The sequence below is a fragment of the Ambystoma mexicanum genome, chromosome 11 (assembly GCF_040938575.1).
Source record: "Ambystoma mexicanum isolate Mex_15411 chromosome 11, UKY_AmexF1_1, whole genome shotgun sequence".
NCBI classification, from domain to species: Eukaryota; Metazoa; Chordata; class Amphibia; order Caudata; family Ambystomatidae; genus Ambystoma; species Ambystoma mexicanum.
In genome coordinates, this window is record NC_090934.1 from 884,220,246 (window position 1) to 884,234,892 (window position 14,647).

The following is a 14,647-nucleotide window of genomic DNA, read 5'->3' on the forward strand; positions in this document are numbered from 1 at the left end:
GCCAGCCCCTTAGCCAATCGGTATCTTGTTCGTCGACCGAACAGGGAAGTGTGACTGGAGCGAACATAGATATTACTTATTTTTTCAGACCTACATTTTGATAATTATAAAGAAAAATACTGTACGGATGGTGATCAAATTTACAAAAGCACACTTTCTGGACCAAGCCCCTGTACCTGCCGCAGAATTCGTCAAAATCCGTCCAGCGGTTTGACCTGTAGCCGTGCGCAAATTTTTTCCCCCATTCAGTCTATGGCAAAAAGACGTTTTGGGACCCTCTCCTATAACTTTTCCCCCCTGGACCAAACCTCTCCAAACTTTGCAAAAATATTCAGAGTGACCCATATACTTTTTTCGCAAAGTCTGGTGAGGATTCGTCCAGGGGGAGCGGAGTTATAAGCCGCCCAAAAAGTGCTCTTCCTATGGAAACAGCAACTTAACCATAACTACACGGCCACTGCCGTGGCCGTGTAATATATTTGAATTGACATGTATATTTTTCTGATCACTATGTATTTCCTTGGTGTCTTACACTGTTTCTGCAAATGTAACTAAACACTGTTAATGGACAATTCTCCAACATCACCTTCTATGAATATGAAATAGAAGTGGGCGACAAAATTGTCGGTCACTTTTTGCTTTTTGAACTAGTCCCGATTTGAGAAAGGCGTTGGAAACGCCGGCAATCCATACAAAAAACTATCCAATTAAAATTGGAATATACCGTACCTCTGATACAGTGTGGTATTTTAATCTTTTTTGGCACATGAATGTATGAAGCAACACTGCTCTACTTTATACAAACTGAGTTGAGGAACCTACTGTCTCCCGCTTCATACACATGCGACACGCAGTTTGAATTATCAAAGAACAGGGGGCGCTTGGGTCCACGAGTTTGTACCGACTAAAGGGTTCCTCCCAAATAAAATTGGTTTTGAATCCTTTGCTCTTCTGTCTTATCACAAGAGTGAATATATCTCAATGTTTAATTGCAAGCAAGGGACAATATTTGCCCAGAGATATCATTGCTTAATCTGTATTTTTACAGGCCTAATCTATCATTGTATATTTTTGTACTTGCTTGTTTAACTGGAATTATTGGTGTTGCTCTGTGTCGACTCATTGTTGTCCAAGACCACTCGCACCCCTCCTACGTTTAGGCCTTACTGCTCTGCTACCTACCTTGGTTTGGCTAGATTTCAGTGTCTTTCCTGTTAAACCCAATATGTTGGCCTCCCAAAATCCTCCCCCAGGTTGATTTTGAAAATCCATCTTCGCAGTCAACACCAATACACCTTCTGAGGCGATCACCTGACCAAGAACCTTCTAGAAATTACCAGCCTATGTAGTAACCGGGAATTACCTGCCCATTTCCTTGCATGCCAGTAACATTCCAGATGACCGTTCAAATCCATAATAGTTCATGATCCAAGTGTCTAGGCCATGTGACCTTCCCAGCGTCGAGGCCTTAAATAGCAGGAGTGTTTGAAATATTAGTGCCAGCCATTTAATGCAGCGCTGTTTTACATATTAATGTAAAAAGACAGGAGTAGAAACCACCCAATATTGAAAATACTTATTTATTGTCCGGTATAAGGAGCACAACCAATTCCCAAAAGGCACAATTGGGAGAGTCGGACAAATAATAACAGAGCTGATGCTGTATGCTCACAGTGTTGGTTGTGTGACAACAATGCTGGTTATGTAGTTAAATGACAAGAGAAACTCTTGATCTGTGAAAACATTCTTTACTAGTTCTAAAAAATGTTCAACAAGCTTGATAATATTTGAAGCAGACAGATTACAGTAGATTATTCATTTCGGCCAAAGCCTTCCTCAATGCAAATCTGTCACTGTGCACAAGCTTGGAGCGACAACTTCTCATAATGATGAAACCGCTGTGGTCAAGACAGTAAAGTGCAACAGACCAACAATGTCTTGTGATGTTGAGACAGCAAAAAAACAACTCTGGCATTGAGAGTTTGCTCAGAAAGACACCAACCTTTGCCGTGAGCGGTTGGAGGAAAAACAATGCTAATGCCTTTTTATGTTCTAATATCCAAGCTGACTTGGAAGTGTTTTAAATAAATAAACCGATCTGGAGTTGTAAACGAGGAAATGATGAAAAGGAAAGACTATCAACATAACTGAACAATTGGATGAATGAAATTAGCTTCTACAGTGGCAACTAATCTCCCTTTATTTTAGCAATAATACCCGATCTGGCAGACTGGTTCGTGTGGTAGAGCGCAGATAGGGTCTTGCCGATGGTCTCCGCTGCGAGTATTTTAGCACTCCTGGTAACCTGGGGTGCCTCGCAGCTTCCCGTTCATTCTTATAAAAAACGGGCTCAATATGGCTGCCACAGAGGTGGAAGACTGGACTCCAAACAAGTCCCTCTTCCATTTCCATGGCAGCCAGAAGGAAGACTGAGTGGCAGCAGCCCTCGCTGAAGGAATCTGGTAAGTAGGGGTGGGAGGGGCAGTAAACCAAGGGAAAGGGAGCGTTGGGGCGGGAGATGGCGGGCAGGGGAAGCAGCCGTCATGTTGCTTGAAACACATGCTTGGATCGTGGATTCAGCCCGCGATCCAGGCAATCTGATTGGTTGCCCTCCCCATACCAAATACTCCATTCATGGCCATGGTAATGGAATGTATAATCACCAAGCACCTTGGGTTACTGTGAAGCCCACTGCCTCGTTCATGTTAGGCTGTCCAGGTTCTGACCTTGTAGGAGCACTGAAACATTGCTACTTGATATGAAAGAAGAATTCTTAGAATAAATATAAGCCAACCGTCTCCTGTCCACCTTCACTAACGCCCTGATACTGCTTGAGCTCCTTGCTTGTTCCTGATGATACCAGCGTTTGGTCATCAAGTGATCTGCCCTGCCAGGCATAGCTTTCTACCATTTTTATAATGGTTTACCAGGGAAAGTTTGCTCAGTGGCACAGAATCTGATCTGTTTTCTCAAAGGACCTCCATATCATCATGGTTTATTGACACTGATCCACTATATTACTGATGTTGACTTTCAGCTTCAATTTCTATCTTTACATATGCAACATGCTCCAGGTAATTCACCTCGAGATGCGGTCTGCATCTTGCAGCTCTCCATTCCATGATCCCTCCCCATTGACTATGCTGCTGAGAGATGATGCAAGTGGTAGTCCAAAATATCTGGTGATTCAAATGTTGCAGACTCCTTTTGAGATATCAATTTTCATCTCTAGGTAATGGATCAGAAGTGGATTATCTACTACAGGCCCAATTTCAATGGATTACAAAAGGATATCCTGCAGTAGGCATTGCATACAGCTCACTGACCATCCCTTTTTTTTTGTAGGGGGAGAGAGAGGAAGCCTGCCTAACCCTGTCTCAAAATTAATCTTACTCTTCTCCCTTAACGCCACAACCTGCGTCTCCTGCAGGTGCTAAGAGAGCATGCACATGTCAAGCTGCACTATAAAATACATGATCACTTTCATCAACTTCCTCTGCATTTCACATGCTCTGAAAGCTCTGCGAGGGGCTACCGCTTTGGAAATGAGTTATTACAAGTGGGCTGGACATTATGATCTCATTCAATGCTAATGCTGCTGATTTGCATGCAGTAGTTTTCTCTAGCCCTCCCTTTCATGAACTCTAGTCAGGATATCTTACAATAAGGTTGAGTGACGGAGCTGTGCTGTGTCTGGATCCTTTTAACGTGCCAGTGAATACCAACTATTCATTCAAATTAGTTCATTATTATAGTGCATGGTTTGCGCCTCGTTTTTGTTTAAGCAAACCTAGTGCGGACGTAGCTCGATAGCTGGGCAGGGTGTGGATAGTCAGCATTTGGGCTGGCGTCTTTTAACAGTACCGCAGTACTGTGTGATGGTCTGTGGGTTCTTTGGGATAAGTCATCAGTCAGGTGTTTTTGAAAAAGCCACGGTTTGAGAGATTTGTGATTCTGAGTAGATACCGGGATTGCATTCCAGAGAGTAGATGTTTGACAAGTGAAGAATTGTTTGCTCGTCCTCTTTACGGACGAGTTGTGATTCAAGCCGGTTGGTTGACTTGCTGCGCAAGGAGCATGTGCCAGGTACGCAAGTTTGCTAGTTGTGACTGCTTTGTAGATGATACACGCAGTCTTGAACTGTATCCTGACCCAGAAAGGAAGCCAGTGTAGGACGGGCGTGATTCAGTCAAATGTCCACACACCCATAATAAAACGTGCTGCATAGTGGTGGGCTGCTTTCAGGGGAGCTATGTGAACGGTTGTGAGCCCTGTCTGGAGGGCATTTCCACCCTCGATGTGCTAGACCAACAAGGACCTGCACTGCAGTCCAGAAGTCCTGCAGCAGGATGAAGGGTTTGAGTTTGCAAAGGGTGGAGACTTGGAGCCAGGCCATTTGGTGTTTCTGGAAGAGCAGGCTGCTGGCCACGGTGAACCCTAAGGATTTTACTGAATCCGAGAGTTGCAGATCAAATCTTTCTAGGTGCTAATCATTGAGCCATTGTTCAAGTTCTTTAGCAGGTAGACTGATGATGATGGAGAAGAGGAATTTGGTCTTGGTGGGACATCCAGGACTGGATGTTGTCTAGGTAATCATGGAGACTGATGTCCTGTGGACTTCTGTCTTGTGCAACTGAAAATAGTCAGTGTATTGGTGAATGGCTATCTTGGGATCTTTGAGGAGTGTTCCTAGAGTTCAGGTAAAATTTTAAAAAGGATCAATGAGATGATGAAGCCTTGGGGGCACTCCACTGGACACTGGGAATCTGTTAGAATGCAACCGTTGATGTGGAGGTCCTAGTGCCTTCCCAAGAGATTAGAAGTAAACCAATTCAGGACTGTGCCAGATAATCCCATCGTTCCTCCAAGGAGAGAGGAGGAGGCAGTGGTCAAATAAAGCAGAGAGGTCAAGGAGGACTAGGAGATATGATTCAGCCTTGTTCATGATTTGGAGAGCATCATCCACCATCTGGATGGTGCTGTCTTGATGCTACACGGAACCCCGTCGTTGGTGTAGTTGTAGAATTCCGGCGAGTAGTTTTGTAGTGACTACTTTTCCCCAAGATTGTTCTGGTAAATGGGAGGTTCATAATGGGCCAGTATTAGCCAGATCTGGGTTTAGTATTAGATTTTTTTTTTTTAAGAGATTGTAAGGGTACAGGGATGCATTAATGATGCTGGCGAGAACATTTCACAGGCCCACGATTTGTTTAATAATGGAGGCCGCCGGGATGTTGGAGGTAGGCTTGTTTCTATAAAAAACAAATGAGTTGGCCAGTAGTCTTGGGTTTAATAAACTAAATTGATCTGTGATGCACAGTGATTACCCAGAAGTGGAAAACACTTTACTGGTGGGCACTGAATATTTTTTTTACTTTTATCAAAAATCAACCAAATATAGAAAAAACACAAAATAACTTCTGAACGCTGGCTATTTCAGTGTGGGGGAGGGTGGCGGTGACAAGTGGGAGTTGTTTGCAAAATCTGCCCCAGTGTGGTGGCATATGCAGTGCACTGTCCTGCTTGTCTTGTGAACCTAGAGCAGGGGCGTTGCTAGGGGGGGGCTAAGGGGGCTATAGCCCCTGGTCTGTTGGTTGTAGCCCCGGATAGAATCTCAGGAGCTACAGCCAAAAGACTCGCTAGCCCCCAGTCCCAACAGTTCCGACATCAGCTTAGCCCCGGATCTTTTCCAGACCTAGCAACTCCCCTGACCTAGAGTCTGGTGCCCTATACAATGACCTATAGGCAAAACCAAAAGAAAAATGCAAACGCGGATGGTTGAACACTATATAGCTGCATATGAACACGATTACTCCAGCCCCGGTAATTCTAGTATTTTTGCAGGTAATGCACGTGCCACATGGGTGGTGATGGTTTTCACCTTCGTGGAGAATGTGGTAGAAGTGCACACTCATTTATTGCTGGTGTGCGTTCTTATTTTTTTTCTAAGCTTGAATCTGTAACGATGTTACCAGCTCTTCTAGCCCTCTTAATCTTCTTAGTAGAGTAACATCTGTCCTTGGATTGTTTAGTCACATTTCCCACTTCCTCCTCGTCATTTGCTTTTCTAGCGCTATTTCTGTGCATCGGGTGGAAGGAGTCCTAGCTCTGAAGAGTTCTATCTGTTGGCTTGTTGAAAGGTTTAATTCTCAGGCTATCGGATTATTTGTATATTGTGAGGGCCGAACAATTCACCACGTTTGTACTTGGTGGATATAAACTTGAGATGGAGGTCGTGGGGGCGAGGGTGGGGTTGTGGGGTGGGTGGGGGTCGGGATTTAACAGATGGATACACCGGTGCAATTCAGGAGCACTTTTTTCAAGGACTAACCATACAATGACAACATTATATTACAATATTTTTGTCTGTACGGGTTCGTTGCACCGGCAGTCATTTTTTTAATTTATTGCAGGTGTCAAGCACCTTCAATTTATTTTTGTATTCCTCTCTAGGGTTTTTTCACGACCTCTGCCTGTTTCAATAATGAGCATTAGCCACTCCTGTCGTGTGTTTTTTTTTTTTTTTTTTTTTTTCCCCTAGATGGTTGCATTTAGTAATGCATGCTATCCATTATAGAATGGCTTCTAAAATCATTTATTTAAAAACTGGTGCTTGTAACCATTTTTGCGGTTATTGCACTCCAGATGCCCCCTTTCTTTTGATTGCTTGCCCCTGGAAGATATTCCGTTAGCACCGATTACTAGCAACCATGCCCGATTTGCATAAGACTGACATACAAGCTGCAGGGTTGTAACCAAGAAAACCATCCGTAATCACGAGCACTCCTGTGAGAACTGGGGAAAAAAAAATCTGGCGACAGAATTTTTTGATGGGATTTATTGACTCCTGGTTTAGAATGGTAATAAGCAGGAAAGCAGTCTACAGGTAAGTCGTCAGTTTTAATTTTGGATTATTAATGGTTACTCATTGTAGGAATAAACATTGTACCCAATTAAGAGTAGTGGTGAGGGAAAAATTGTGGTACTAATGGAGGTCAATCATCCACCTTACCGCCAAAAAAAAATTCAAAATCAGTAGAATTGCCACAGGTGTAATTGTCACAGGCGGCAATTCCGGTGAAATCTCCATGGAGTCCTACGGACTCTAAAAATTGGGGATTTACTCCACCTACTATCACTTGTAAATCCGTGGGACAAAGTGGCGCTAACAGTAATTCCATTTGGGGAGGGGGGGGAGAGAAAGAGGGGGAACACAAACATCCTATACGACAAAGCGACCACCTGCCTAAAATATTGGGCTCTTTTGCTTGCACATACAGAAATGTTATGTATACGAATGTACATCTGCCATTTTGTATTGGTGATATGTAGCAAACACTGGGGCAAAGAATGAACTTAAAACACTACAGGGATCATTTATTTGGCTCTGTAAATGATTTAGATTGTCAATAGTAAATGTGAATTTTAAAACACCAATAAGAAAATGCCTAAATTAAAGAACAGTCCAGCATTCTTGATGTTGTAAATTATAAGAACACACTCTCGCTCACTTTTTGCTTTCTATCTGGTTTTCGCCTAATACTTATTGCAGTGTGTGGAACTTAAATATGAAATTAGATTTCTGTACCCAACAATGGGACCAGTGTGGCCATGAAGGCTTGCAGACCAGCCAAAACTCAGATTTTGCTGTTCAGGCATCATGTGTGCAAAATCATGAGTGTTGCTTAATTTTTTTGGATTTTTTTTTTAAGTTACTCTTTAAGGTTATTGACATGTGATAGGAACTGCCTCAACCCAACCAGTCTATAACTAAGCCAGCCAATTGCTTATTAACCTTTGTATATGACTGCCCCATCGGTGTTGCTAAATGCCTATGCTGCTGATTAATTACTGGTCCCTCTCGTCTGAAAAATCTTTTTTTCTTTTTCTCTCGCCACCCATCCCCTACCTATGGACAGGATCCCGCTGACCAAGTTTGGCTCAATCCGGCAACATCTTACAGAGGCTGCAAGCCATATGAAGAATATTGGGGCCACCAGCGACCACCCCAAGTACAACCTAGGCTACCCGCCTAGCAATGGTCCCGCGCCAGAGATCCTGATGAACTACCTGGATGTAAGTAACTTGGCACCCCCCTCCCCCCTTAAACTTCTGCCCCCCTACTGCCCCCTGCATACGGGAGGCCTGTGTGTCCTACTGCCTTCCTTGGGAGGAAGATTGGGTAGAATCAGCTGTTATTTGCAGTGATGTGAAGGGGCAAAGGACTGCATTAGGAAAGACTCTACAAAAAACAGATTCTTCTATGATCTTTATGGGCCAGAGTGTACTTCCTCCCATTCGCTGCTATTTCCTTTTCAAGATCGGCACTTTTCTGGACGATCCCTTTTACTTTTCTTTGCTTTATTTCCAAGTAGTTTTTTGTTCTATAGAGTGCCTTGAAGCTGCTACCTTCTGGTCTCCTTCATGATGGTTTAGGCTTAATGTGAAATTGAACTCTGGCCCCTAGAAACACTTGTGTACAGGCGCGTTGTAAATGCAATACAATATCATATTAAATTGTGGCTGTTTTTTTCTTTTTGATGCACTTTGCCTATTTGGCTTCTTCTAAAGGTGAACTGCCAGCTGCTTTTTTGTTATTCTTTTATATTTGGGGGGGGATATAGGTAGAGTAGACCTGGGACACTGGAAATGGGGCGGGGGGTGAATGCTTTGCTCTTAATATTTAAAATTGGTTCACCCCATCTCCCGTGCTTTTTGACTTCTACAATCATCTGCCTATAACCTGTACTTCCTGAAACTGGGCACAGTACAAGTGGGAGGTGTACCCAGTCACATTCTATTGCTTTTGGTTATTTATATAGCGTTCTTTCCCCATCTGTATGACCTCAATGCGCTTCATGGTTGGAATGTGTTGGAGGTTTTAAATCTTTAGATTAGATGATGCGTGTGTGCATTTTTCACCGGTCTAAGACTTATGTGGCTGGCTAGGCACTACTAAGCAGCCTGAGGAGGTCAAGCACGTGGGTGGGCGCTGTTGGAGGTTTGCGATGGTGCTTTTGTTGGAGAAATCGATGTGTGGCCACTTATACCGAGTTTCTTTTGTTGGCATTCGCTGTATGCTAGTCGCAGAGGTGTTGAGGTATGTCGGGTGTTTCAGTTGGCACGACTATATGTGCAGCTAGACTGGAAGGCATTGCCATAGCTGCATTCTATGGTGCATGGATGTTTGGCCGTGCCTGCAGCCTATGTCCACAGATGTGGTGTAATGTATATGTAGCATAGGCTTCGATGTTGTCTGCATCGCTGCTGCTGAACAAGGGCGGATGTAGTAGGCAGATATGGTCTAGGTTTCGCCATACAGTAGGTTTCACAGTATAGCATACGGATATGAGCAACAAGCCTAGATTTGAGAGTCCTGTATAATGGGAGTGAGGCCTAGGTTTCATAGTACAAGATCGGTATGGGGAAACATACCTAGATTTGCGAATCCTAGGGTTCACAATACAGTACAGTAGACAGATATGAGCACCACACCTAAATTTGAGAGTCCTGTATAATTGGAGAGGCCTAGGTTTCACAATACAGTATGGGTACGGGAAACTCATCTAGATTTGACAGTCCTGTATAGTGGGAGACATAGTGGGCCTTAATCTGCTGTCGGCCTCTGGCCCGTAATAAAGCATACACCAGACATCCAGAGCACTCTTTATCCACTAGCCATCTCTCCTACTACTTTTTAAGGTTTTCAGAAAGTCAGATTATGATCACCAATATGTTTGTTAGCATGGCTTTCCACCTACATTGGTTAAAAGTGCTGGAAGTAGAAGGTTACGGGTGCATCGCAAATGCCAGATCTCTGCAAATCATTGGTCCACTCTGGCACGTGGAGAGAGTGTCTCTGAGATGAACATGTCGTTTTTGTCATGTGGCAGCCTTTCTAATATCCCAGCAGCCTCTCGCATGGCAGAGAGTGGAGGTGTCAATGAGTGATCGTAGTGCAAGTACGACCTGAGGAACCATTTGGCACTACAGCCAAGTCTACACAAAGGGAAGTGCTGCTCGAGTATTTAATGTTTGAAGTCCTAAGCCACTTCTTGTTTTCCTCCCATTCTTGTGTCAATTTTGCTTCCCATCCTCAAAGCCCGATGCAACTATTAAATAGCACCCGCTTTTAAACTTCTCTACCTATACCACTAAGGTGTGGCTTCCAGAATGTAAGGTCTAATCCTTTTAATGGTGAATCCATGTGCAGCACTTCTTTGATTCCCTCCCGAAGTTCCCTGTCGGTTAACTTAACCCAAGAACTTTTCAGCGTCTGACATCTACTTTAGATCACAAAACTGCAAAGTTAATATCGTAAGGAGTCTTGTGCTAGAGAAAGTCAAAGATAAAGGGAGCGGCCCCCACACATGGCTAGGATAGGTTTGGTTGAAGTCGGCAGGTTTTAATTTGAAAGCAGAAGGAGCTATTGTGCACCTGACATTCTCATACCAAAGTCTTTAACCCGCAATGTCCTCCCAGGTGCGGTATTGCTAGATGATTGAAAGGGCGGACTCTGACATGGAATACCAGAAAATCCACACTAGGAATTGCAAGTTGGTTGTGCTACCAAAGATAATGCACAGAGAGTATTCCACTCCCCACCTGTGAAAAGATATTCACTCTGTTCTTTGTGGGTAGGGGTATGCTTCTTCCCTGACGGATATCTGTCTCCGCAGGCTGTTTTATTTTCAGTGTTGCTGGTGCTTTCCTAGTGTTGCTGCCCTCACCTGTCTTGTCCTTCTTTCCTGCACCCAGGCACAGTACTACGGAGAGATCAGCATTGGCACTCCTCCACAGCCCTTCACAGTGGTCTTCGACACAGGCTCTTCTAATCTGTGGGTGCCTTCCATCCATTGCTCCTTTTTTGACATTGCCTGCTGTAAGTCTGAGTTCTAATTCCAGTGTTGATGACCCATCCAGCTTGGGAGGAGGAGGAAGAGGTGGGCTGGTGGTGGGCGCGGGCGGGGAGGACTGCTAATTGTTTTAACTCGTGTGAAGGACAATGTAAGATGCAGAGAACCCCCTTTCTGTAACTATGGTCCCATGCAAGTTGGCTCTCCCTCTGGCCTGCTCATTTTTCCAACTTTGAAAAGATGAAACACAGAGTTGGGTAATAATAATGTGCAAACCATTTTGATTCCTTCTCTCCAATACAGGGATACATCACAAGTACGACTCCTCCAAGTCCAGTTCATTTGTGGTGAACGGTACTGCTTTCGCCATCCAGTACGGCACGGGAAGCCTATCTGGGTACCTCAGCCAGGACACTGTTACGGTGAGTTTCAATGCTTTGAGGAAAGTTCAAATACTGAGCTTGGAGGGTACGAAGATGCTGTATATTATCAGTAGTAGTGTCTGTGAGAATGTGTTGCAGGGTTGCGGTACCCGAGGGTGCTCTCACCCCTGGGTGTAATAAGGTAGCACAGCACTTCGTCATAGTGTGATGGCTGTGGGGCTCTTCCAAACAATCAGCCCTTGTAAAAAGACTGGAACTTTCACCTGTAGTTTCAGTTCACCTCAAACCTGTACATTCACCCTGGACCTTTGAATTGAGAACTGCGCGGTAAACTAGGAAAATAATTAATGTTACACAAGATATGTAGGCTGTTTTTCTGGTTGAAAACATCTGTTATCTTAATGCTTGGATGCCAGAAGAGTTTTACTCCTTCACCACCCCACCAGGAGTTGGACCTCAAGTCCCACTCGGCATTTGTTCTTTCAAACACATCATTGTTTCTTTGACTAATCTTTTATTTGTTTTAAACTTTAGCTCTGGGATTCAGCGCCTCGTTCCATCCATTCCCATTATTTTTTCTAATCTATTGCAAGGAGCTTTGCCCCCATTTCCAGAGTGGAGTGCCTCTCGGATCTCTCTTTCTAGGATCTTTGACTATGAGTTTGCCTAATCAGCACTTAACTGCTTTGTCTACTCACAGGGCTGTCTAGTGGAATACCTTATTTGGCTCTTCTCGTCAGCGTCGTCCCCTTCTGGGTTTGGCTAGGGCCCCTCGCATCCATCCGTAGGCCCTGTCCTTGCTTTTTCTTGGCTGCTGAACTTTGCAAATCTGTCTTGACTCTGCTTGCTATCTCGCTATGAAACCGTACAGGAAGTGCGAGCGCCGAGTAACCCCTCTTTCCCCCCCCCCCCACATTCGGGACTGTTGGCAGTAGCATAAAGTAATCCCTGACAGGAGTAGTGCTCTGCCATGTAAAGGCTGGAGAGTGGTATTGTTTGCAAGGTACTTTTGTTTATTTAAAAAACAAAACAAAAAAAAAATATTGTAAATCCTGACCTACAAAATTTATGTTGTGTAGGTTATGCTAATGCAGGTGATATTTATGTAGCTAGAAACGACCAATTATAAATCTATTCAAAGTCATGCATTCAGGAGCAAAGTACATTTAATAAACTGAATTGGCAGGGACTCTTTCTATGTCCACATCCCAGGTGCACTGACCCGGCTCTGCAGCGCTGATCGACCTGGTCAGTGGGGAGAATGTTGGTAGGTTTAGACTGGAAAAGGAAGAGACATAGTACAGTTGGAGGTGAGGGAACCTGAGTTAACCAGCTCTGGTTCAGTCAGCCTACATTTTCCATGCCTTCTTTCGAGGGTCATTTTGTTTGGAGCAACCTTACAAGCCTGAGGGAATTCAAAGTTGTATGGCTCGTCTTTGGGACGACCAATTGTGTATATGCAGGGTCGATCTTTCCTCGGCTGGTCCATCATATGGACCAGCCTCCCTCTTCCTCTGTCTTGAGATGGATCTCCTCAAATTTGGAAAGCTCCTTTTCACCTCCACCTCCCCTTCCTCCCTCCTCTGCTAAATCGCACAGTTGCTGATTGGTCACCAACGCCCTTGTGTCCACCTGGGTCCTGGCCTCACACCCAATTGCCTTCAGCCTCCGTCTGCTTCTATCACTTGCCATGGCACCCACTGACCTGAGACATAACAGGCCTGTACTTATTTATTGGTAGTTGGACACTCACCAAGTCACTTAAAAGCTGCCTACTCTCTAGCACTTCCCCTCTAGATACTCTTTTGCACGTATCCCCCATAACCCCATCTCTTCTCTCCCCCTTTTGTCTCCCCCTCTTCTCTCCCTCTCCTCTGAATGCTCACAAGGCCTAACAGGGCCGCCTCTATCTTTTATTTGTTTGCATCTCGTTCCCTCCCTGTTTCCCTGTGGGCGCTTTGAAACACAATTTAGTTGCTGTATAAGCGCCTTACAAATGCACGTTATATCCCTCAGCTAGGCATTACAAGGGCAAATATGTTCTGCATAACGTGTACCTTTTTCATGCCCCCTCGTGTGCAAGCTAAATTTGACTCAGTCCATTACGTGAAATATCTAATGTGCATGGTAAAGGAGTTTTCCCAGCCTCTTTGCCTTTCATGCATAATGCTCAACTTGCTGTATCTACAGTATCCATGTACATCACACTGCCGACACTCACCGCGGCCGAACCGTACCTGCGGTTGCGAGCGATGCAGCAGTTTGGGCTGGACTGCCTCTTTTGGGTGAGATCAGGCCTGATTCGCGTATTGTTTTTCCCTCTTCTATATTAGAATAGAATACTAAAAAAAAACGATTGTTTAAACCTTTTTAAACTGGCCAATGTAGCATCGGCTTCTTGGATCTACACCCCCTTCAGAGGAATAACCACTCAAGGGAAGTGCTACCAGTTTCTTTTGTTAAACATCTGAAAATAATAGTCTTAATGTCTCTTATGGGATGAGTGGAAATGGTTTATTATAGTTTGATCTTGCAAGACAGACCGCGTCCTAGCATTAACCCTTTTCCATACCAACTTACCCGTCCCGCCCTCCAGATGGGCTCCTTTTGTGCGCTACCCCCAACTGACCCAACTACTTTGAAATGCACTTACCAGGACGTCCATTCCACTATTTCCCCCCCACCTCCTTTATCTTAAACAATGACTCCCATTTTCTCCTGGGATTTGTCCCTCCTTTCTGGTAATACATGGCGGCATTGATGCATTTCAGGTGGCAACAGCCTCTGGTGAAGGGTGTTGGCCTGCGCCACTATGAAGCATCTGGTTAGATGAAGTGTCCTATTGTGGAAACCAGTTAATAACTGGTTCCATTAGCACTGAGTCACAGACCTTGTTCCACTAACCTGGTACCGGCTGAATGTTGAGAGTTGGCAGTGCGCAGTCTAGCATGGCAGCAACCAGCATTGTCTGGTGCCATTAAAGGTGTGTCCTCATCAAGAGTCTGCTGCAATTTAAAGAAAAATAATAAATGCTAGGCTCGTAAAAGGGCAGCAAGATGTTCAAAAAAATTTTCCTTCTCGTTTCTTCCTACTTCCTTGTTTTCTTTTGTCAAGGAAGTTCCTCTTAAGACCCGCCTCATCCCTAGGTGGATAAAGCTATTTTATCTATCTGGGGTATTTATAAAACACTTATGGCATTGAAGCGCTATGATCTTGATCATTCCCCTTTTTCATCGCATCCTTATTTCTGTAATTCACTTATACTTTTGTTTGGTTGGGTTTCTATGACCTTCCACACGTAACATCCATTCCTGTGGAAGGATTCGGAAAAATGTGCAGTTGTTTCTCAACTATCAGTGTTTATGGTCATTCCACGTGAAGATGAATTTTGAAGTCCTGGCAGCCATC

At 44.3% G+C, this 14,647-nt stretch overlaps 1 protein-coding gene across 1 annotated transcript in view; it reads left to right on the forward strand.

Annotated features, from left to right (window-relative positions):
• CTSD (cathepsin D) overlaps positions 1-14,647 on the forward strand; it is a 227,607-nt gene that overhangs the window by 67,781 nt on the left and 145,179 nt on the right. Inside the window, exons 2-4 of the mRNA XM_069623953.1 lie at positions 7,920-8,076; positions 10,759-10,882; positions 11,160-11,278. Of these exons, the coding sequence (XP_069480054.1) occupies positions 7,920-8,076; positions 10,759-10,882; positions 11,160-11,278 (400 nt within the window). The remainder of the gene's footprint in view (positions 1-7,919; positions 8,077-10,758; positions 10,883-11,159; positions 11,279-14,647) is intronic.